The sequence below is a fragment of the Meyerozyma guilliermondii genome, genomic scaffold, assembly GCF_000149425.1.
Source record: "Meyerozyma guilliermondii ATCC 6260 scaffold_4 genomic scaffold, whole genome shotgun sequence".
NCBI classification, from domain to species: domain Eukaryota; kingdom Fungi; phylum Ascomycota; class Pichiomycetes; order Serinales; family Debaryomycetaceae; genus Meyerozyma; species Meyerozyma guilliermondii.
In genome coordinates, this window is record NW_001809797.1 from 375,349 (window position 1) to 399,102 (window position 23,754).

Sequence of the window (23,754 nt, forward strand, 5' to 3'; positions counted from 1 at the left end):
GTTCATAACTTGATTACAACTTGCTCTGTGGTTCTAAGTCGTCAGCAATGCCCAATGCAATACGACGGGCAATAGACATGGTGCTGATCATAGGATTGGCTCCACTTGCGGTGGGCATTGCACTCGCATCCGCAACGTAGATGTTACCACACTCGTACAATCTACCTCTGGTATCACAAGCCCCATCGGAAGGTCCCTTGCCAGAAATACGGCACGAACTCATTTGGTGAGCAGATCCATACGATGGACCCTCAGCACTCAATGGGATACTAAGCAATTTCTTTCTCCATTCCTGGTAGTCTTTGTCGTTTACCAGACGTTCAGACACTGGCTTTGTAGTGGTGAAGGAGGGACTCCAAGCCTGGGGAGGTATGATACGCTGGACTCCCTTTATGTACAACATGTCGGCAGTAACAGCCATAGCTTCCAACAACGCTTGACGGTCAAACTTATTGAGTGAATAGTCAATAACAAGAGCATCTGGCCGAGCAGGATCGTTACGAATGGTACCGGACGAAGTGTCTCTTGTGATAAGTAACATGGAACAAGTGTTATTGTAGCCAAGCAATTCCTTACGAATATCATCGCTCCCTCTCCAAGGAAGAAATGCCGCCTCGATGTGAGGAGTGTGAAGCATGGTTTCAATCTTTGCACCATGAGCTTTGCCATCCAAGTCGTCAACCTGGGTACAAACGGCTGTCATGATAGGCTTATCGTAAGGGTGAAACCGTTGGTCGGGAAATTGTCCTGTGAGAACTGTGACAGGATGCAACTTCAAGTTACTTCCAATGTGCTTGTTCTTGAACCCGGAATTTTGCAATACCACTGGCGTATTCAACGAACCACCACACATAATGATCTTCTTGGGACCAGTAATCTTAAACTTTCTTCCTTCAAGATCCTCACACAAAACTCCATAAGCCTTTCCACGTTTGTGAAGAACCTGTCTGACTTTGACTTGGTCCATAAATTGGGTGCCGTTCTTAGCAGCGTCACGGAACCAACAAGCAGCACTACCCTGTTTGATGTTGTGCTTACAACCCAAGAAACAAAAGCCACAATCGTGGTTTGGGTGCCCACCATTGTTCTGGGGAACAACAGCAACATTATAACCCAATTTCGATCCACCGTCAAGAATGACTTGGTTGGAGTATGAATGGTCAATATTCTCGTCGGACGCATGCATCTTCTTCAACACGTATTCCATATCTTTGTCGTACTTGTCAGTAGCTGCCCAGTCAATCTTGTGGTCCTCGAACCATTCCATACGCACCTTGAATGGAGTTTTAAGACAAGCAGACCAGTTGACAGTACTTCCTCCACCAAAAGTCGAGCCTGCGAGAAGGAAAAGTTGCTGGTTGGTTGTAGCCACCACACCATTGTTTTCATACAAGTTTTGCATTCCCTCTCTAACCTTGAATTTGTACTCGGAAGGATGGTAGTATTTTCCTTTTTCCAATACCACACATTTGAATCCTCGATTCGACAAAGTCTCTGCAACGACGCCTGCGCCCGACCCCGAACCAACGATTAAGGCATCTACCGGGAGGTAGAGCTCGCTTCCATCGGCAGGATGCTCCATCATGGTGTATCTGAACTCATCTGGTTCAAATTCGTTATATAGCTTCTCGCGCTTTTCAGCATTGGGGAAGCCAATGGCCTCATTGTGAAGGTCATCAAGACATTGAATGAACGTGGTCACTGTCAAGCCATAAACAAGCTTGAAAAGACGACGCTTTTGCGGGATGTTAGAGTCTCTCCACGACACGAGTAATGCCTCGAGTTCTTCGTAATCCATGTCTCTGATCAACTTGAGAGTACCGGTGAGTGCTGGTGCAAGTATTCTCGAGTCCAATGTGTTCATAAGCAATACAAACATCTTGGTTCCCTTGGTGTGGGTTCTCATGACATTATTTTTAATTCCGTCCCGAAACTCTTGCATATCCGACGGTTTGGTAATCTTGCTACAATACAAGTCGATCTTGTCTTCTGGGAAAGATGGATCCAAGTAAGGTCTAATGTTTTCTGGTGTCGTCTCATGGACTACACCATCGGCAAGACAGCAAAAGATGTCGATGTGTTTATCCTCGACAACCTCGAACATTTTTTTTTTCTTGCTGCTGTAAAACGTCGTCCAATTCGCTTCCTTTTAAAGTGCATGCGCGCCTGTGATTTAGCATTGTGGGGACCAAGCAATCACATGAAAATTTTACATCACGCCACCAACCGTTCGTACCAGGTTGCATCGTTTGCGATTTGGTATTTGCAAGGTTTAAGATCAGTATAGCAGATTCTTAGCCTCGGATCAAAGCAATTGAATGTTTGTAGTAGCATTTTGCAGCCATTGAACCTCTAATCGCTTACATAGTATATATACCTCACATACGAATCCACATCTTGGCGCAGATTTACGACTTGAGCCCCAATCTGACCCCAAGATTTTATGAACATTTGATAAAATTTTCCGTGGGTACATCAAAAAAGGAGGGGTGCGTCCAGCGTCCCGAGAATATGCATTCCGTCTCCACAATGTTCCTGCACACGTTCCACCAGTCTCCTGCACATCTCGTCGCTCAGCAGAGCTCATCGCATGGATCTGATCGCCGGCTACAGTTCTGACACCTCTGACACAGAAAACGAGTCCGACACCCAATTGCCTTCTCCTGACTTTTCGCCGTTCCTGGAGAATTATTTTGGCAACAACAACATGGCCAGTATCTTTCTACACATTCCATGGAACCCGCCCATGCAGGTTGCAAATCAACTTAAAACCATTGCGTACGACGCACTTAGGCAGTTGCGGCAACAACACCCCGAGTATATACTGAGCTACACCTGGAATGCAGTAGGGGAGCGTACGAAACTGGTTCATGGTAAATTCAGCATAACCAATAAGTACGTCCTTCGCACACACCATATCTCACTCTGTTCAAACATCAGAGGAAAGCCACAAAACATTGACAATTTCATCAATGATTTTAAAGGTGAAGTGACAAGAATGAGGATACCGCCACTGATGATTCAGCCAGAAAAGACCGAGCAGGAAAGAGCCAAATCACTCAATGCCATTCTTTTTCGGGACCAACCTCCACCATCCAGAACCGCTCAAAAGTATATAAGTCTTCGTCTTCGCCCTCAACTTCGTCTTTTCCGGAGCTTCTCCTCCAAAAGCGTCTTCTTGGCTGCAGTTCTCGATTTCTCGGCGCCAGAAGAGCAAGCTTTCTTTGGACAAATATGGGAAACCATCACAAGCAATGTGGACAAGCTGGGCGTTGAAATCGAAACATTTCGCAACAACAAAGAGCTTAAGCCCCCTACGCTCCACGTTTCATTACTATACGGAGAGATGAACAAGAAAGCAAGCCAACAATATCATGAAGTTAATGAAAGTCTTCAACTGTTGCACTTGGATCAGCTCAAAGATATCCAGGTTTGTGTCGACAAAGTTATCATTTCGAAACTCGCCAAAGTTCACAAAACTACTTCAATTCCATTCGTTATCGAAGAAACAACTGCATAGAAGCCGTGGACTTCCTCAATAGCTTTTTTGCACCGCTATTTCATCATACCTGGAACCCGAATTGTACATCCATGCACCACGGTGTCCGCTAGTCCCGCGAAACCCACTTCGCCCTCTTCCCTTCAGCATGTCGAAAAGACACCAGAAAAATGTGGAGCGCCAGCTCATCGAGATCGTCAATTTGAGCGGCAACGACAACAAGTGTGGTGAATGTGGCGCCGGATATCCTACTTGGGCCTCGTGGAACTTGGGGATTCTTCTCTGCGGTCGCTGTGCTTCGGTGCATAGAAGAGTGTTGTCAGCCGACGTTTCCAAGGTAAAATCGTTGACTTTGGACACGTGGAGCAACGATCAGATCGAGAGGTTACGTCGCATTGGAAACCGCCGTGCTCGCAAGCGGTGGAACCCAAAAAGGGTGCCATTTCCCCACAGTGATGATGACGATTTGGGTCCCATCGAACAGTATGTGAGAGACAAATATCTCAACGGACGCTTCCGTGACGACGGTATTGATGATTCCGAGTATAATGACCGCGCCGGTAGGTATTCAGACACTGGAGACGACTATGAGCCTTCAACCAGTCGCAGTAGACTGAACCTGGCACTTGTGAACTCTCGGTCTCGGGCACGATCAACAGGAGGACAATTGCCGGTGTTGACACACCGGAAGATGACAACATTCGAAAGCTCCCAATACTCCAACCAGACAGGTAAAATTTTGGGTTTTGGATATAAGAATCGGGACTCAGTTGTCGAGGCATTGATTTTGGCAGACGGTAATATAGAGACCGCCCTAGATATATTGGACAATGACGCCCGAGTTAACCCCGAGGGTCAGGAGCAGGCTCCCAAACTCCCTTCGCGGCCTTCGTCGTCGAGACCTGCCCCAACCACTCTGCTGGAAAGTAACCCTATGAGTCTGTTATTACAACCACCACAAAACGATTGGTGGAGCGGAAGCAGCACGTCTGCACCAGCCTCTGCCACGGCCACTGGACCCCAAATCTACCAATATACCGATCCAATCACGGGCCAAGTGTCGTATATCGATGCCAATGGACAGCAGTATCTCGACACCAACAACCCGCAGCATCAGCAACTTTTGGCTCAGCAGACAAACCCACAACTTATTGCTCAGCAAACAAACAAGCAAAACATATTGTCTTTGTACAATCAGCCTAATAACACAAACGTTGCAACCGATCCAAACCAATTGCAACAGCAACAATTACAACAACAACAGTTACAACAACAGCAGTTACAACAACAACAGTTACAACAACAGCAGTTACAACAACAACAGTTACAACAACAACAGTTACAGTATCAGCAACAAATGCAGTACCAGCAGTATCCCCAGCAAACAGGTTTCATGAATCAACAACCACAGGCCTTTCCGCAGTCCACTGGTCAGTTTCAGGGTTATCGCCAGTAACTATGTTCAAACACAAAAAAGTCACGGTAAATAAACAACAAGTAGACCGATAGCTATCATAGGATAATGCTCAGTCCAAATTATAAGTTTACAAATTGTACGAAATTTACATAATTTACAATTATTGCATTTCAGCAATTCATGAACTATTTAAAACTAGTCATCTTGTCAACTAGTCATTCCTTACATTTTCTTCAATTTTTTACACCTCCAGTGGAACATCAAAAGCCGTTCTCTAATCACTCACATCTACAGCCTAGCATCTCTGAAATTGCTGGTATCTCCCATAGATCATCTTCCACCCGCATCTGGCAAGTTCCAGAACCCTCTCGAATCTACTACGAATTGGTCCGCGCACTACCGCATCTAATGGCTGCAATATAAAGCAATCAGCCCATTCGTTAATCGTCACTATCATTATGGAAGAAACACAGTTTACTGACAATGCATTGAACATCATAACGAATGCTACGCAGATAGCTAAGGAGGGAAGCCATGCTCAATTGATGCCTTTACATCTCTTGGCAGCAATGGTTCCTTCCGACAATGAGTCTTCGACCCCATACTTGAAGACGTTGATAACGAAGGCTAGGTATGAATGGCCGGATTTTGAAAGAATAGTCAACCGCAGGGTGGTGAGACTTCCATCGCAGAATCCACCTCCAGATACTCCAGCGCCAAGTTATGCTACGGGACAAGTATTGCAGAAAGCTGCAAAATTCAAGACCCAGCAAAAGGACAATTATATTGCTCAGGATCATATATTATTGGCATTGCTTGAGGACGCTAGTATCAAGGAAATATTCAAGGAAGCCGGAATCAACACGGAGACCATACTGAGCGAAGTCATGGAGATGAGAAAGGGCCAGAGAATTGACAGTCGAACTGCCGACTCGTCGCAAACGTTTGAGTTCTTGAGCAAGTATTGCGAAGACTTGACGGAAAAGGCTCGTGAGGGAAGAATAGACCCTGTCATTGGTCGTGAAGAAGAGATCAGGAGGGTCATCAGAGTGTTGGCAAGAAGAACAAAGTCCAACTCGGTCCTCATTGGTGAGGCTGGTGTTGGTAAGACATCTATTGTGGAAGGTGTGGCCCAGAGAATTGTTGACGGGGACGTGCCTAATGTGTTATCCCAGGCACGTTTGTTCGCTCTCGATCTCGGCGCATTGACCGCTGGTGCAAAGTACAAGGGTGAATTCGAAGAGAGAATCAAGGGAGTATTGAAAGATATCGAGAACTCGAAAGACATGATCATCCTTTTCATCGACGAAATCCACATGTTAATGGGCGATGGAAAGTCTGACGCTGCTAACTTGTTGAAACCCATGTTAGCCAGAGGTTCACTCCACTGTATTGGTGCTACCACATTCAGTGAATATCAAAAGTTCATTGCTAAGGATGGTGCCTTTGAGAGAAGATTCCAAAAGATTGACGTTCCTGCCGCTACTGTCAACGAGACTGTGGCTATTTTGAGAGGCTTGCAACCAAGATACGAAATCCACCACGGAGTGCGTATTTTGGATAGTGCTCTTGTCACAGCAGCTCAATTAGCTTCTCGTTATTTGACCTACAGAAGCTTACCAGATTCTGCAGTGGACCTCATAGATGAAAGTGCAGCCACTGTAGCTGTCGCTCGTGACTCCAAGCCCGAAGAGTTGGACAATTTGGAGCGTGAGCTTCACTTGGTTGAGGTGGAAATCAATGCCCTTGAAAGAGATGTGGATGCAGATTCTGCCTCCAAGGATCGTCTCGAGATCGCTAAGAGGAAGCAAGCTGAATTGATTGAAAAGTTGAACCCATTGAGAGAACAATTCAACCAAGAACGGGCAGGACATGAAGAATTGATTGCAGCCAAGAGAAAGTTGGATGAGCTTGAAATCAAAGCTCATGATGCTGAAAGACGGCACGAAACCGCAAAGGCTGCAGACTTGAGATACTTTGCCATTCCTGACGTTCAGAAACACATTCAAGAGCTTGAGATTAAGGTAGCTGAGGAAGAGGCACAAGAAGGACTGGAAGCCTTATTAAGAAATGTTGTCGGTTCAGAGCAAGTATCTGAAACTGCTGCCAAGCTCACGGGAATTCCAGTAACCAAATTGACTCGTGCTGAGAATTCCAAATTGATCAACATGGAGAAAGAATTGGCTTCTGAGGTTGTTGGACAGCCAGAAGCAGTCAAGGCGGTTTCCAATGCTATCAGATTGTCACGCTCTGGACTTGCCAATCCAAACCAACCAGCTTCATTCTTGTTCCTCGGTTTATCGGGTTCCGGTAAGACTGAATTGGCCAAGAAGTTGGCCGGGTTCTTGTTTGCCGATGAAAGGGCCATGATAAGAATTGACTGTTCCGAGTTGGGAGACAAGTGGTCCGCCTCTAAATTATTGGGTGCTGCTCCAGGTTATGTTGGTTATGAAGAGGGAGGAATCCTTACAGAGGCTTTGATTCGTCGTCCATACTCTGTTGTTTTGTTTGATGAAGTTGAGAAGGCTGCTCCTGAGGTTTTGACCGTCTTGTTGCAGGTCTTGGATGATGGTAGAATCACTTCATCTCAAGGAAAGGTGGTGAATTGCGCCAATGCAATCTTTATTATGACATCTAACCTTGGTGCTCAGTTCATCAACAACTCGCTGCACTCCAAGATCGATCCTCAAACCAAGGAATTGGTTATGACTGCTGTCAGAAACCACTTCAGACCCGAGTTCTTAAATCGTATTTCGGGTATGATTGTGTTCAACCGGTTGTCTAGAAAGGCCATCGCCAAGATTGTCAAGATCCGGTTGAACGAAATACAAAAGAGATTTGCAGCTAATGGCAAAGCATTTACGTTGTCGTTGGACGATGCAGCATTGGAGTACTTGTGCAAAAACGGTTACTCCTCGGATCTCGGAGCACGTCCTTTGAACCGTCTTATTCAGAATGAAATTTTGAACAAGTTGGCGATCCTTCTTTTGAAAGGTCAAATCAAAGACAAGGAGACTGCTAGAGTCACACTTGGCTCTAAAGGCCTCGAGGTTATACCTAATCACGATGTCGAAGACATGGATATGGGAGATGCGGATGACGAAGGCTGGTGGGACGTTGATGACGATGATGATGACGACGTTGTTGAAACCCTCGATTGATGTAATTGGAAAGTACTTATGATAAGAAATGAGTAATGTTTACGAAATAGGAATAATACAATACAATATAAAGCCAGAAGTTTGTAGGTGGCCCCGCTTAGGAGTCCACAAAGTGTATTAGTCTTTTGTGTCCACTATCTGCACACTACGTTACTTCCACGAGCGACTCTTGTATCTGCACCCAATTCGTTTTTCGCAGCCCAATTCTACTCATCGCGAAAATTTCAAATTCTCATTAAAACTCATTTCATTGCCATCAACATCTAGCAAGTATGGCCACTAGAACTCAGTTTGAAAACTCGAACGAGGTAGGTGTGTTTGCAAAACTCACCAACTCGTATGCTCTTGTAGCCGTCGGAGGCTCAGAAAACTTCTACTCTGCTTTTGAAGCCGAACTTGGAGATGTCATCCCTATCGTTCACACCACCATTGCTGGTACTCGTATAGTTGGACGTATGACCGCTGGAAACCGAAGAGGATTGTTGGTGCCCACCCAGACCACAGACCAAGAGTTGATGCACTTGCGTAACTCGCTCCCAGATAGCGTAAAGATTCAAAGAGTTGAGGAAAGATTATCAGCATTAGGAAATGTGATTTGTTGTAACGATTATGTTGCATTGGTGCACCCAGATATCGAAAGAGAGACCGAGGAGCTCATTGCCGATGTGCTTGGTGTCGAAGTGTTTCGTCAAACCATTGCTGGAAATGTGTTGGTTGGATCATACTGTGCACTTTCCAACCAAGGTGGTATAGTACATCCTCAAACCTCGATTCAAGATCAAGAGGAATTGTCATCTTTGTTACAGGTGCCTTTGGTGGCAGGAACTGTCAACCGAGGATCCTCGGTGGTAGGAGCTGGAATGGTGGTGAACGACTGGTTGTCGGTAGCAGGTTTGGATACGACTGCGCCAGAATTATCTGTGATTGAGTCTATATTCAGACTTCAAGATGCTCAACCTGATTCTATTTCGGGCAACTTGAGAGATACCTTGATCGAGACATACTCGTGAATTGCATTGTAGAATAGATTAATGTACGACCGGAGCAGAAGGGAAGATTCTAAATAAGAAAGTGACAAATATGAGAAGTTACAGAATGAGAAGTGGAGGATGAAGAAGTAAAGAAACAAAAGAATCGCCTCAACTATCAACTCACCTATACGTTTTCTTGCATCGTCTCTAGACTTTCGCAACCTTCCAGTTTAGGAAATTGGTGCCCCAGTGTCCCGACACAAGTATTCGAAAAATGACCATTGAGGGGCCCGACCATTGTTATATCAACAAATAGCCATATACATGTTCTCCTCTTTACCTACTGAACAATTTAGCCGCTTTTCCCAAATCTGTAGCATCTTTCCATATGACGGTGTCTTGGTGCTTCCCCACTCGCATGTGGAAATTGTAGGCGCCATACAACAAGAAGCCAGTATTATTTCAACTTTCAATTGATCACTAAATCCTAGGAAATGGACTTTTTCGGGATACCCCGTGGCAGTATACGCTCTGCCGCCTTCGACAAGTTGGCTGCGTTGGGCAGTGACCTCGGGAAATCGGATCATTTTGCAAAATTGATCAGTGAAACCTCAGTCTCGAATGATTCTAATTCGGGTAAAAACCAGTTATCTGAAGTTGAAATCTCGATCAGAGAATACGAAGTGCTTCTCTCGTTGTGTAACAACACCAAGGTTCTCAGTGCCAGCGCCGAACCTCTGGGAAAATTTGGAAAATTGACCAACGCTGATGTTCTCTTCAGTAAGTTGAAACAGTACCTTCTTGAATTACCAACGCAAAAATTTGCCCATTCGATCACTTCCAGACGTGGATGTCCACCGCCATGGTTTGAGGCAGCCTCATCCATCACTGCTGCGTTGGCAGACTTGCTGGTGGTACCTGGTTTCTTTGACCATGTCGTTCAGACGTTGTTTGATTTCACGGGAAAACTTTTCCAAAACAATAATCAACTCGAGCTTTGCAATTACTTGACTATTTTGGGATTCTTGGACGGTTTAACCAAGAGAGCCTTCATTTTGGCTACATCTGAACAGTCGTTCAAAATCTTTTTGACTTTGGATGCTTGTATCGACAACTTTGAATTTCTCAGCGAAGTAGAAGAATACTCAAATACCGTCTATTCACAGACAGATAATGAGTATAGTGCTTTCATGGACAGTGAATTGGTGTCAGACCTTTCACCAGTTTTATTTATTGAGCGGTTGAGTAACTTGATGTGCGCCAGTATCAGCTCAATCTTGGGTAATAAGGACTTGCCCTTGCTCGAGTACTTGTTGCAAAAGTCTAGCAACGTTGAAGATGCAACTGAGTCAAAGGAAGCCAATGGAACTATACGTGAGTCTGATATTTCTGATATCTCAAATGACCATATGGCCATTATCAAGAAGCTTACAAGTATAGCCGTCTCCAAAATGGGCTTCTTGGACCGTGGAGAATCCTACATTGTTTACTCTACGCTTAACAGATTGAAAATTGGGTATTCGGCTAAAGGACTCAATTTACAAGTCATTGGATGTGGAATGTTCACCGATAACATTGACTTATCTATTGCTTACCGTCTCTTCAAGAATTGCTTATCCATCTACGATGTGATGTTGGATACCAGATTGGGGCCTTCCGTGATGCAATTTGGTTCTCTTTTGGTGTTCAAAGATGAAAACATCGGGTCGTCCTTAACAAGAGCCTTCACGTCGCTTGTCTCAAATCCTCATTTGAATTACGAATACTGCGTTAAAGTCTCCCATTGTGTGGGTTTGGCTGGTAAAGTGCTTTCGCAGGATGCTGTGGTCACTACAATCTATGCCTTGACCAACTTGATCTTCACTGATGAGGACGGAGTACAAGTACGCAGCTCAATTAGAAGAAACACAGGCTTGAGTCGTGTTGATTCCTTCTCAACGAAAGACTTGGCCAACATGTCAATGTCTCGTCGTTCGTCCAGGCCAGGCTCGATTATCTCCAGCCATCAAGGCAAACGGCCACCTAGGTTTGTTAATGAGAAACAAAACAACGGAAAAGGTTATGATCTCAACAACAAAGACCATATCAAGGTTTGTAAAAATGCGGTTGCGGCTATCAGTAACATCGTTGAAGCCTGTGAGGATGAAGTCGTAAGTACCCTTGCGGTAACTTTATTGGCCCAAAAGACAAACAAGCTCAGCTCGTCCATTGGACCAATTTTATTGAGAGGACTCGTTGCTTGTGCCCCATACTTACCCGAGCGTGAGTTTGTGATATTGGTCGAATTATTTGACAGATTGACCATCGATGCATTTGATCAAAAGAACGAACACCTTCTCAATGATCTCATCGATGCTAGATCTCAACTAGGAAAGAAACTCAAACCTTCAAACATTCTTTATCAAGTCTACTTGCACTCTCTTTTGCATGCTATTATTAGCAAAGGTGACGTTGAAGAGCTTGAACACCACAGGTCGCACTCGGAAATCAGTAGTGTTGGTGAGGTGATTGGTACTTATTTGCAGCCTTTGGCACTGTTGTTACCAGATCCTAACACTGACGACCAACCATTGAAACTCGAAGATACTGAAACCATCAATTTGTTCAGAAATATTTGGTTTAACATGGTGGTGCACGGATATTCCATCAACTCCAAGAGTGCCAAGGCTTACTCCACCGAGTTGATGAGAATCGCATACAACTCTCCTCCTCTCGCCTCAGAGCTTTCGTGGGACCGTACTGAAACGTCTCTTGAATTGAACACAGTTTTGAGAAGAGGTTCTTCTAATCATAATGTGAAAGACCACAAGCATATTCTTGGTGATGTCTTTGAGGTTCACCGCAGTATGTCGTACCCAAAGATGATGTTTTTGGCCGCTAGTATCTTTGTGGAATCTCTTCGAGTGAAGACAGGAAATTGTTATCGTACACTTGAGTACTTTACTGACCCATCAATGAGAAACAGTGGTGTGGAGAAATACCTTGGGCACATTGCCTTTAAGGTTGTGAAAGATTATATTTACCTCATCAATTGTGGGGCTCACAAGCTGTTTAGTGCTCTGAATAGTGCTGAACTGCTCTCGCAAATCTTGATTTACAGCTGCCACAGAATTGAGGAATTACAAGATGCAGCTTTGCAATGCTGTGACTTATTGATCCACAAAGTTCCTTCGTCATTGTGCCATCGCCGCAGTTTGTTTGCCTTGTTTGATTTGCTTTCGATGCTCTGCGACAGTGTTATTGACTCTGAAGTCAACCAATATCTGCCTACAACGACGTATACCGCATCACGTTCTGGAATCCAGCTTCGGTTGTCTGACTCTCTCAAATGGCGTTCGTCCACATTTGAACGCTTGCGCGAGAAGGCTAGACAGTGGCTCAAGTTGGTTTTGGTGAAGCTGCCTGTGGATGTCAAGAGTTTGATTCAATCTTACGTTTCCGTTCAAGACAAGATTCCAAGATCAAAGATTCAATATGGTGACTCTTTTGCGATGGAAATGGGAGGAAGTGTCTCAACAAGTGATCGTGAATTGAGCTCTATTTCGAGAATAGGCACCAATGATTTGAGTACGTTACCTTCGCTTGTTGTGCAACTCGGATGGAGAAGTAACATGGTTAGTGACTTGATGGACAAAGTCTCCTTGCACTCACGTAGTGATGTTGAGGCTGCTTTTAATAAGTTACGTGAGAAGATGGATAAACTTCGAGCCAAAATCATCAACAAGAAGCAGCACGTTAATACGCAAGAAGTAACAGATGTCCTTGGTGATTGCGCAGCTTTGACAATCATGACAGAGAGCAATTCGGCGGAAATGATCAGGTATTTGGTCGGTATCCCGTTCTTGATTTTTGAGCCCGCAATCATGAACTCTTCTATCGATATCTGGTTCACTGTTATGAAAGACCATCCACAACTTTCCACGTTATTGTTGTCTGAAATTGCAAAGAAATGGGAAGTTTCAATTGACACAAAGCAGGGTATTTTCTCGCGTGAGTACGATATCAAAGACTCTGAATTTACCCTCATGGAGTATGTTCCAAGTAACGATAAAGTATTAAAGGCTGCTGAGTTGGCAAGAAGAAAGTTTGAACCACATCAGCAAATTATTCGTCTTTTCTCGTCGAGTTTTACAGCCACCTTGAATCAAAGTGACCATATTCTCAAAATGTTCACCAGGTTCGTTGAATATGGTATAACCAGACTTCCCGAGGCGAGCTCTCACCCATTAGCGAGATTCACTTGGTTTGAGCTTATTAGGTTTGGATTTGATGTATTGAACTATCATTCGAAATTGGGTTCCAGATGTGTCAGGCGGTTGACCAAACACCTTTTGGATGCAGCGCTTTCGTGGTTCTCACACAGAGCAAAGTACCCATTCGGATCCAACCAGATCAGACTCAAGGCCGAGAATGGGTTATTGACAGAGGTGGCTCATCTCTTTTCAAGAATTGAGACTTTTCAAAGAAACGATTTGGAGTCTCAAAAGACGATATTGATGTTCTTCCTTGATGATGAGATCACCAAAATCAACGTTTGGTTGAATCCAACCGCCCACAAGGACCCCAAGGGTGCTCTCATATCGAACCAAATCTCTGGTCAGCACATTATTCGTGCCTACGAGATCAACGCAATGTTAGCTGTCAACTTGGCATTGAGATACAAGATCAAAAATTTGGACGAGATTCTTCAAAATCTCATCAAGAAGGATCCTCTAGCCGCTATTTCGTACCCAGACGCCGTGCAGTACTTGATTGGAATTGATGCTGGCAAGAATAACCCTAGTCATCATCTCTTGTTCTGGCAAACATTGTCGCCAGTTGATTGTATCACATTGTTCTTACCACCTTTTGGAAGCAATCCATTTGTTCTTCAATTCTCTATGAGATCTTTGGAACAACACGACGTGAACCTTACCTTCTTCTACGTTCCTCAAATTGTGCAATCTCTTCGATTTGATGCCAAAGGGTACGTTGAACGGTTCATTGTTGAAACAGCCAAAGTGTCACAATTGTTTGCCCACCAGATTATCTGGAACATGTTGGCAAACAGTTACAAGGATTTGGACTCTACTGATCCTGATTCCTTGAAACCATCCTTGGACAGGATCCAAGAGGAAATGCTTGAGTCAGTAGGCGAAGAAGACTTGGAGTTTTACCACAAAGAGTTTGGATTCTTTAACGAAGTCACTGGAATTTCTGGAAAGTTAATGCCATACGTTAAGAAAACCAAGGCCGAAAAGAAAGTCAAGATTGATGAGGAAATGGCCAAGATCGAAGTCAAGCCTGGAGTATACTTACCAAGTAACCCTGACGGAGTTGTTGTTGATATCAGTCGGAAGTCAGGGCGCCCATTGCAATCCCATGCAAAGACACCATTCATGGCTACGTTCAAGATCAAAAAGACCATCGAGGAAGCTACTGAGGATGGAGAAATCAAGTCTTATGAGATCGAAAAATGGCAGAGTGCCATTTTCAAAGTTGGTGATGATTGTCGTCAAGATGTTCTTGCATTACAATTGATTTCCGTGTTTAGAACCATATGGGCTAACGCAGGGTTGGACTTGTATGTGTACCCCAACCGAGTTACTGCTACCGCTCCTGGCTGTGGAGTTATTGATGTCTTGCCAAACTCTGTTTCGAGAGATATGTTAGGAAGAGAAGCTGTTAACGGATTATACGAGTACTTTATCAACAAGTTTGGACCAGAAAACAGCATTGAATTTGAAAGGGCAAGAAACAATTTGATCCGTTCTTTGGCTGCCTATTCCATCATTTCGTTCTTGTTGCAATTCAAAGATCGTCACAATGGTAACATTATGTACGACGACCAAGGACACATTCTTCACATTGATTTTGGATTCTGTTTCGATATTGTACCTGGAGGTGTCAAGTTCGAAGTAGCACCGTTCAAATTGACCCACGAAATGATCTTGATCTTGGGTGGTCGTCACGATACTCAGGCTTTCCAATGGTTTGAAGAATTGTGTGTGAAAGGTTACTTGGCATGCAGACCGTATATGGAGACGATAGTGAGGTGTGTTACGCCCATGTTGGAAAGTGGGTTGCCATGCTTCAAAGACACTACAATTAAAAAGCTCCGCTCGAGATTCGTTCCAGGAAAGAGCGAGCGCGAAGCATCCATCTACTTCCGTGGTCTTATCAAAAAGTCCATGGAAAGTTTTTACACCAAAGGTTACGACGAGTTCCAAAGACTTACCAATGGAATTCCTTACTGAATATACGTTTTACAGTAACATTTTGCATAGTAATTACTTTGCGCAGCAGACTGCGGCTCGCACATTCTTGCCTCAGAACATTCCACACGTGATACTATTAGCCGATATATAAACACGATGGCTGTGCTCCACAAATCAGTTTCCGCAAACAATACAGCCTCTTACGGTTCTAAAGATAGATTTCCAAGCTGAAAAAGTTCGCGCCAAGGCTTGGCTCCTACTCGCACCAAGCCTTCGTTCACCGGTCGCACTGCCTGCAAACACCTGGGGAACGTCGAAAGCGCGGTTGTGCCTGCATAGATCTCGCTAAAAATAAGCCAAGCCTCAAAAAAAGGACCAGGGAAAACCACAGCAGTGATTTACCGTTCTCTTTACTTTGCTACTGATTGTATCTTTTCAAGCTCAGCGTCGTGTTTCCGTTCGGCGAGAGTCAATAAACAGTTCTAGTCGAGTTCTCAAAGTCTTTCGTTCGCTCAAAGATCAGGGATCATTTTGCTAAGATAAAGAAAGAAGAACTCCAGTCATCCCAGCTCATTTCGACGAATCACCTCCCCACATAAACACACCACAGCTGATTGTACTACCATGAAGTTATTCTTTCCGGTATTTTTGGTGTTTGCCCACTTGACTTGCGTTGTCCACGCAGCCCAATACTTGGGAACCTCGTCTCTTTTGACATGTATGGACAACTCCCAGTTCACCGCTTCACATTTCGATGTCAAGTATTACCGTCATAACCGAAGCGTTGTGTTTGATGTCTCCGCTATTAGTAATATCAACGCCAAAATTGGTGCTAATATTAACTTGATTGCTTATGGACTCAACATCGTGCAAAAAAACATCAGTTTCTGTGACCTTGGCTACGCTCCCGTTTGTCCTCTTACAACAGGTCACTTGGAGTTGTCTTCATCATACAAAATCAGTAAATCGATTTCAAAACAAATTCCAGGTGTGGCTTTCACGATTCCTGATCTCGATGCTAGAGTCAGGGTCGTTCTTTACGATTTGAAATCAGGCGCAAGTTTGGCATGTGTGGAGGCTGCGCTTACCAATGGAAAAACCGTCCAGACAAAGTATGCTGCTTGGCCTATCGCAGCGGTGTCTGGTTTAGGGTTAATTACATCGGGTGTCGTGTCAGTCATTGGCCATTCCAATACTGCTGCTCACATTGCTTCCAACTCGATGTCTCTTTTCGTTTACTTCCAGTCGTTAGCCATCACATCAATGATGGCAGTGGCTAAAGTACCTCCAATTGCCGCAGCTTGGGCTCAGAACTTCCAGTGGTCCTTGGGTCTTATTAGGGTCGGTTTCGTCCAAAATATCGCCAACTGGTACGTCCAGGCTACAGGCGGTACCTCCACTGATATTATTCGTGCCCTGCATCTCTCCATTTCTGTTCAGAAGAAAATGAAGAGATCCATTGACTACTTGAATCAGCTTGTGGAAAAGACCAAGTACAATAACCAAATGATATTGTTTGACAAAAGAGATGGAATCACTTTGGACTCTGACAACTTCGGTTTGTCTGATAACTTAGATCCCAAGTTGTACACAACAGATGAGAAAGACCCTGATTTGAGTTCACGTATTCTTGTTCTTCGTGGAGTTCAGAGGGTGGCGTACTTGGCCAAAATTGAAATCACTGAACTCTTTATGACCGGTATTATGTTTACCATATTCTTCGGATTCGTCATGGTGGTTTGCTTGATGCTTTTCAAGGCTGTGATCGAAATTTGCATCAGATCAAAGATCATGAACGAGGGTAAATTTAACGAGTACAGACAACAATGGTCGTTTATTATCAAGGGTGCTTTGTACCGATTGTTATTGGTTGCATTCCCACAAATTGCAGTTCTTTGCCTTTGGGAATTCTACGAACATGATTCAGCAGGAACTATCATCGTTGCAGTGTTCATGTTGGCAGTGTCTCTTGTTCTTTTGTGCCTGGCCACCATTAGGGTTGCTATCCTTGGAAGGCAATCTGTTAAGCAGTTCAAGAACCCTGCTTACTTGCTTTTCGGTGATGGTGAGTTCTTGAATAAGTTTGGTTTCATCTACGTTCAGTACCGTGCTGATTGCTATTACTTCATTGGCTTCACATTGATCTACGTATTCCTCAAGTCCTTATTTGTTGCTGTGTTGCAAACACATGGAAAAGTACAGTCGCTTATCGTGTTTGTGATAGAATTGGTTTATATGGTGTTGGTATGTGTCTTCCGTCCGTTCATGGATAAGAGAACAAATGCTTTCAACATCACAATTGCAGTCATCAATACGATCAATGCCTTGTTCTTTGTGTTCTTTTCTTATGTGTTCAAGCAACCTCAGATTGTGGCCTCGGTCATGGCCATTGTATACTTCATCATGAATGCGGTATTTGCCTTGTTTTTGCTTTTGTTCACCATCATCACCTGTGTTTTGGCATTGTTATACAAGAACCCCGACACGCGTTACCAGCCTATGAAGGACGACCGTGTTTCTTTTATTCCAAGATTTGACCGTCCTCAGGGTGCCGCTGATGGTAAGATCAATGAGAGGGAAGACGATATGGAATTGATGGCTTTGGGTGCAACAGCAATGAAAGGCCACGAGCATAGTGGAAAGCCTGTCCAGTACGAAGATGAAAGCGTATACGATGAGGAATCCTCCTTCCATGATCAAACTAAAAATCATCAGAACCAATTCAAGTCCAACGTCTATAATGACGACTCTTCGAACTCGAAGAGGGATTCGTACTATCTTGAGTCATTTGAGCCAACGCAACCAACTTCCACAATTGTTGGCAACCCTAACACTGCCATGGGTGGATACAACAAAGCGTACGGCAACCCTCAACAACAACGAGGAAATCGGGTGAACTTCATGTGATGAACAAACTACGAGCAACAACTACCCAGGAAAGGGTAGTCCAAAATACTGTACTTTAGTTATTATTTGTATTAGAAAATAAGAAAATGATTTTATATTCCTACTCTATAGCCAGTTGAGTCGTGTTGCTCGTTATATTTGTTTCCTTGAACATAGTCTTCGAGGTCGAAGTCATTATCTTCATCCCTAGTGGCATCGGCAACCACCTGAATAGGGTGAAATACTAGGTTCTTGGTAGACCGTGCTGTTGCCTCTTTCTTCTCTCTCACTCGATCCTTCATATCTTCAATTTTATCTTCGAAGGCTCCAATGCGTCTATCAAGACTACGGTCGGCTTCTATTGCAAAGTCTAGAGGATCTTCAACAATTTCTTCCATGGCCAGCTGTGCAGTGGTTGCAACCAGTGCTACCTTCTCAATTATCTGGTTGAATACTTGAGCATGAACAATATTGTCAGCTTCATTTTTCAAAAGTTCAGCTTTTTGTTCATCTGTAAAAATTGAAGACGAATTGCGAAAAGTGCCAGAATTATCTGTTGCTGTTAGGTGTGCAGTCAAATTGATATATAATGCTCCAGCCACGGGAAGAACAAGCAATATTGCCCTCATTTGTCTTTTAGGAAAGTTAATTTTTGAATTTGCAGCCACAAATACAAATGCAACACAATCGCTCAAAGTGTGTAGACTAAGATTTTATTGCGACCCTCAACATCCATTTGGCCCTGAACAGGAAACATTTCACCATTTTCGTTGAGAATAAACTTTTGAAGCAGCAGTTCTTCTGGCTCAGGCATTGGTGGAATTCTGGATATCCTAGATTGATTGCTTCCAACTTCCTGGTAGTCGAAGTTGATATCATCCAACAAGTTGAGCTTTGATATGTAGAGGGTTGTCAAAAACATGACGAGGTTTCCTATCCATAGAAAAGTGGATATTATTATGAAGGCTGTGATGGCTTTGCGAGTATTACACACACTTGAAGAGGGACACAGTTTCGAAACCACCTGGGACATCGCTATGATAAATGAAACAACTGTGATCAATGTAGCAGCCAAGCAGTAGAAACTACCATTCCGTTTCTCAAAATTGATTACCTGACATATAAAGAGCGAGGAGACAATCATGGAGATAGCTCCACCAGCAATAAAGTACCGATAGATGGCATTAGGAATCGCATTGTCTGAATGGAGCAGAGTACTTGAAAGAATGATCAAGATCATTTCGCATATAATTTCGAAAATGTAGAGAAGCAAGTTCAACGTGATGGTGATTTCTTTATCTGAATCAGCCTTCGAACCAACAAACTTACTGGCTGGTATAGAGACCAAAGGCTGGTTCATCACTTGCTTCACGAGATGCTGTTCTAATTCTTTCTTTCGAGAATTGGTGCTTTGCAAGTCACTAGTTCCGCTTCCCATAACCGAACCTCGGGTCAAGCCATAGTACTCTTTGGGTTCCTGAATTGGCGGAAGGTCCTTATTTCGATAGTCTACGCCGTCGGTAAGCGTATCATTGGAATTACGACTTGCATTGGGAACACTGGGGATAGCAAGTATTGGGTTGGAATTTGTCCCTGATAATGGATATGGTACGTCCCGATTTAAGTCTGTCGACACCACAGATGAGTTCATGTAATCGGAATAGATATCTGTTGGTAAATACGGTTCAGAAGCGTTCAGATGCAGAATAAACCCATGCTCATTATTGGGATTGTAATCGCTGGAAGTTGGAGTTGGGTTTCGAGATCGGTTGCGTGGGACCATCGTTCCAAACTCAAACCGAGACATATCGCTCACCACCCTCTCATCATGTATTTTGTGGGGGTCGAGGGTCATTGCTAATAATCTAATCTGAAAATCAAAACGGTTTCGCCATTTTGCACCCAAGTCCAAAAATGGAACAAACGAAAACAGGTCCCGTGCCGCCAGATGCAGGTCAACTTTTCACGGGACCCCGGGGCGTCTGCCAATCACAGCGCTGACAACCAACCCCCGGAGCTTCTTCCCGGAAAAACCCCTACACCAGTAAAGGGTAACTCGGAGCAAGGCATCGGAAACGTATATAAGCATTCGTGATTTCGAAAAATTATCAAGATGTTGTCCAGAAGTATAAAACGCAGCATGAGCCACCTCCCACGTGCGGGAAACATGGCTAAAGTGTCCATGGCCCGTAATCTTACTTTGGGTGCCAAAACTGGTCTTCGTCCTGCCTTGATCGCCGGGGTCCAATCTGGCTTCAAAGTGTCCACTCCCATGGGAATGTCCTTCAAAAGATTTGCATCGCAAACCGTAAAGGTTCCTGAGATGGCAGAGTCCATCACCGAGGGTACTTTGGCATCTTACAGCAAAAGCGTCGGAGACTATGTCGAACAAGATGAGACCATTGCTACCATTGAAACCGACAAGATCGATGTAGAGGTCAATGCTCCAGTTTCCGGAACTATTACCGAGCTTCTTGTTGAAGTTGAGGACACCGTGGAGGTTGGGCAAGAGCTTTTGAAGATTGAAGAAGGTGCCGCACCTGAAGGTGGAGCTGCTAAGAAGGAGGAGCCAAAGGAAGAGAAGAAAGAGGAGCCAAAAGAAGAGAAGAAGGAGGAAAAGAAAGAAGAACCTAAGGAATCAAAGCCCGAGCCTAAGAAGGAAGAGCCAAAGAAGGAACCAAAGAAGGAATCCAAGTCTGAGCCTAAGAAGGACTCCAAGTCGCAAGATCCCGTTTCTTTCACCAACTTTTCTAGACACGAGGAGAGAGTCAAGATGAACAGAATGAGATTGAGAATCGCCGAGCGTCTTAAGGAATCTCAAAACACCGCTGCTTCTTTGACCACTTTCAATGAAGTCGACATGTCCAACTTGATGGAAATGAGAAAATTATACAAGGATGAATTCTTGGAAAAAACCGGAATCAAGCTTGGTTTCATGGGTGCATTCGCCAAGGCTTCGTGCTTGGCTGCCAAGGACGTTCCTGCCGTCAATGCTGCCATTGAAAATAACGACACCTTGGTGTTCAGAGACTACACTGACATTTCTGTTGCTGTGGCCACTCCAAAGGGTTTGGTTACCCCAGTTGTCAGAAACGCCGAATCGTTGTCTATCTTGGAGATTGAACAAGAGATCTCAAAATTGGGTAAGAAGGCCCGTGACAACAAGATCACCTTGGAGGATATGACCGGTGGTACCTTTACCATCTCTAACGGTGGTGTGTTTGGTTCTTTGTATGGTACTCCTATCATCAATATGCCTCAAACTGCCGTTTTAGGTTTGCATGGAGTCAAAGAGAGACCAGTAACTGTCAATGGTCAAATTGTTTCGAGACCAATGATGTACTTGGCTTTGACTTACGACCACAGAGTTTTGGACGGACGTGAAGCCGTCATTTTCTTGAGAACTATCAAGGAATTGATTGAGGACCCAAGAAAGATGTTGTTAATGCAATAGGAATCTTTAGATCAATAATTTAAATCGAGCAGTCATAAGAGTAGTTTCTATCAAGTATAATCTCAGCCTGCACACAGACACAATGCACGGTTAATTGACAGTGTTTACACTTGTACAAAATAGGCAAGTCCAGTTTTCGCATCCTTTTCGCTGATTATGGTGCCGCCTATTCTGCATTCACTTGCTTTTTCTTCTTCTTGATATCAATCCCTGAGATTCAAAATTTTGCTTTCACTAATATATTTGCAAATAAAAGCTACGCTTGATTTCGGCCCCAGTTTAATACCTAATCGGTGCCGATCATAGAACTTTAAACGTTTTGTTTAACTCGGAACCGATGGAACTGTTTGGGCAGTGGGAAGATCTGCCTATGGATGCGAGAGCGTCTAAGGCCCCGCTTCCTCACGAAGAATTTGACAACTACTTTGAAGCCTACAATGAGATCGACAACCTATTTAACGAGACTTTGACCGGACTTCAAGACTTGGATGTTCCATCAGGATTTATGAATAACAATACTCGCAAAACACATCAGGCGAAGCACAGCCGCCAGCTTAGTGGAACTGCCATCTTTGGGTTTGCTGAACATACCAGAGAGCTTTCGTTAGGAGGTGGTATACTTGGTGACCTTCATCGTCCTAAACCTTCAACTGATATAAGCAAGTACATTTCTCCCGGCGAGATTTTGAACTTACACCAGCGAGCTGGAGAATCGCTGCCAAACCTGGCAAAACCAATTCATTTGGCAGAGCAAGATGAGATTGAATTTGAAAACCAAAACCAAAAGGAACTGGAAAAGAACAAGGAGAAACTGGATTACCTTGTGACGAACAACAATCCAAAGTCTTACAAGTTTCCACCATCACCACCTGCAGATACTCAAGCTCCAGTCTGCAGCAGCACTCCTTCCATGAACAGGTTCTCTGCCAAATACTTGCAGGAAATCAACAGCAAAGATGATGGTTCAAAGCAGCAATATGTCGATGATATCGAGCCATTACTCTATGAGGCAAACTTTGAGGACCCTTCTCCTTCTGAAAATGCTTCTCCTTCATACCAATACAACCATAGATCACTGAGGAGTCCAGAGCCTGTTTATAAATACGTTCCAATCCCAGCGCAACAACCTCAAGGCGCCATTTTCAGACCTCAGCAGATTGCCTTGAACAAGAATCAGAACTCAATTTTACCTCCTCCTTCACCACCCACCTTATCCAATGGTTCACCAGATTGGCAATCTTCGCCGGAACCGCAATCACCCTCACCTTCGAGGTCTTATATGGCACCAGGAGGAAACAGTTTGTTTTCTTCACCAGTCCACCAGCAATTGGGTCCCCAGCGTCAACTTTACCAGCCACAATTTTTCTCAGACAATGACTTGTTGTATCAAGAAGACAAGCAAAACTACAGCTCTCCTTATGCCAACCAGGTTGCCCATGCGTTCAACTCGTCTCCATTAAGGAACAACATGACAAACAATATGTCAAACAATATGACTCCCACAAGACATATGGCTGCAAATGATGACACTATCGACGCAAACGTAACCATATCTCAACTCACTCCCCTCAAAAGCCAGTTCCCAATGACTCCAAGAAAGAAAGATAGAGTTGGACTAGAATGGAGTCCTGTTATTTCACCCCATCCTCGAGTAAATACAACTCAAGGTGTTAGAGATGCAATCCAACAATCGTCACCCAAAAAGAGAGTTGCGAAAACTTCCTTGTTACCTCCAGGAGAGCTCGACCAGTATTGGGTAGGCCCAGATGAGGATAAACAATTCACTTGTACTTACCAGGATTGTGGAAAGAAATTTACCAGAAGATATAATGTTCGATCTCATATTCAAACCCATTTGAGCGACCGACCTTTTGCATGTGCCTACTGTCCCAAAAAGTTTGTAAGACAGCACGATTTGAATCGTCATGTTAAAGCACACCTTGAAAATAGACATTGCAAGTGTCCTTGCGGTAAAGTGTTTTCTCGACTAGATGCTATGAGGAAACACCAGGCTCGAAATATATGCTCTGGTGGAGTTTACAGTGATGACAATCACCATATTCTGAAACCGAAGATTCACGGTCGCCCCGAGGTGCTCGATGTACTTACGTCGGATCGTTTAACTGAGGAGATCAATTCAGCTCTTAAGCAAGACTACGCTTAGCGATC

At 44.1% G+C, this 23,754-nt stretch overlaps 11 protein-coding genes across 11 annotated transcripts; 8 read left to right on the forward strand and 3 right to left on the reverse strand. All coding sequences in view use genetic code 12, as the record gives it.

Moving 5' to 3' along the window:
- Positions 1–13: 13 nt before the first annotated feature.
- Positions 14–2,104, reverse strand: PGUG_03467 (uncharacterized protein; the record flags this gene model as incomplete). Its single annotated transcript, XM_001484036.1, has 1 exon — positions 14–2,104. One exon carries the CDS (start codon positions 2,102–2,104, stop codon positions 14–16), a length of 2,091 nt encoding a protein of 696 aa, XP_001484086.2.
- Positions 2,105–2,590: 486 nt separating this feature from the next.
- Positions 2,591–3,520, forward strand: PGUG_03468 (uncharacterized protein; the record flags this gene model as incomplete). Its single annotated transcript, XM_001484037.1, has 1 exon — positions 2,591–3,520. One exon carries the CDS (start codon positions 2,591–2,593, stop codon positions 3,518–3,520), a length of 930 nt encoding a protein of 309 aa, XP_001484087.2.
- A 127-nt stretch (positions 3,521–3,647) lies between these two features.
- Positions 3,648–4,955, forward strand: PGUG_03469 (uncharacterized protein; the record flags this gene model as incomplete). Its single annotated transcript, XM_001484038.1, has 1 exon — positions 3,648–4,955. One exon carries the CDS (start codon positions 3,648–3,650, stop codon positions 4,953–4,955), a length of 1,308 nt encoding a protein of 435 aa, XP_001484088.2.
- A 419-nt stretch (positions 4,956–5,374) lies between these two features.
- On the forward strand, positions 5,375–8,077 carry HSP104 (chaperone ATPase; the record flags this gene model as incomplete). Its single annotated transcript, XM_001484039.1, has 1 exon — positions 5,375–8,077. The coding sequence occupies one exon, from the start codon at positions 5,375–5,377 to the stop codon at positions 8,075–8,077; it is 2,703 nt and encodes a 900-aa protein (XP_001484089.2).
- Positions 8,078–8,349: 272 nt separating this feature from the next.
- PGUG_03471 (translation initiation factor 6) lies at positions 8,350–9,087 on the forward strand (the record flags this gene model as incomplete). Its single annotated transcript, XM_001484040.1, has 1 exon — positions 8,350–9,087. The coding sequence occupies one exon, from the start codon at positions 8,350–8,352 to the stop codon at positions 9,085–9,087; it is 738 nt and encodes a 245-aa protein (XP_001484090.1).
- A 455-nt stretch (positions 9,088–9,542) lies between these two features.
- Positions 9,543–15,284, forward strand: STT4 (1-phosphatidylinositol 4-kinase; the record flags this gene model as incomplete). Its single annotated transcript, XM_001484041.1, has 1 exon — positions 9,543–15,284. The coding sequence occupies one exon, from the start codon at positions 9,543–9,545 to the stop codon at positions 15,282–15,284; it is 5,742 nt and encodes a 1,913-aa protein (XP_001484091.2).
- A 585-nt stretch (positions 15,285–15,869) lies between these two features.
- Positions 15,870–18,152, forward strand: FLC2 (flavin adenine dinucleotide transporter; the record flags this gene model as incomplete). Its single annotated transcript, XM_001484042.1, has 1 exon — positions 15,870–18,152. The coding sequence occupies one exon, from the start codon at positions 15,870–15,872 to the stop codon at positions 18,150–18,152; it is 2,283 nt and encodes a 760-aa protein (XP_001484092.2).
- A 92-nt stretch (positions 18,153–18,244) lies between these two features.
- PGUG_03474 (uncharacterized protein) lies at positions 18,245–18,760 on the reverse strand (the record flags this gene model as incomplete). The annotated part of the gene is made up of 1 exon (XM_001484043.1): positions 18,245–18,760. The coding sequence occupies one exon, from the start codon at positions 18,758–18,760 to the stop codon at positions 18,245–18,247; it is 516 nt and encodes a 171-aa protein (XP_001484093.2).
- A 62-nt stretch (positions 18,761–18,822) lies between these two features.
- Positions 18,823–19,986, reverse strand: PGUG_03475 (uncharacterized protein; the record flags this gene model as incomplete). Its single annotated transcript, XM_001484044.1, has 1 exon — positions 18,823–19,986. The coding sequence occupies one exon, from the start codon at positions 19,984–19,986 to the stop codon at positions 18,823–18,825; it is 1,164 nt and encodes a 387-aa protein (XP_001484094.2).
- A 258-nt stretch (positions 19,987–20,244) lies between these two features.
- On the forward strand, positions 20,245–21,585 carry KGD2 (alpha-ketoglutarate dehydrogenase; the record flags this gene model as incomplete). Its single annotated transcript, XM_001484045.1, has 1 exon — positions 20,245–21,585. The coding sequence occupies one exon, from the start codon at positions 20,245–20,247 to the stop codon at positions 21,583–21,585; it is 1,341 nt and encodes a 446-aa protein (XP_001484095.1).
- A 337-nt stretch (positions 21,586–21,922) lies between these two features.
- ACE2 (DNA-binding transcription factor) lies at positions 21,923–23,749 on the forward strand (the record flags this gene model as incomplete). The annotated part of the gene is made up of 1 exon (XM_001484046.1): positions 21,923–23,749. One exon carries the CDS (start codon positions 21,923–21,925, stop codon positions 23,747–23,749), a length of 1,827 nt encoding a protein of 608 aa, XP_001484096.2.
- Between the last annotated feature and the right edge of the window lie 5 nt (positions 23,750–23,754).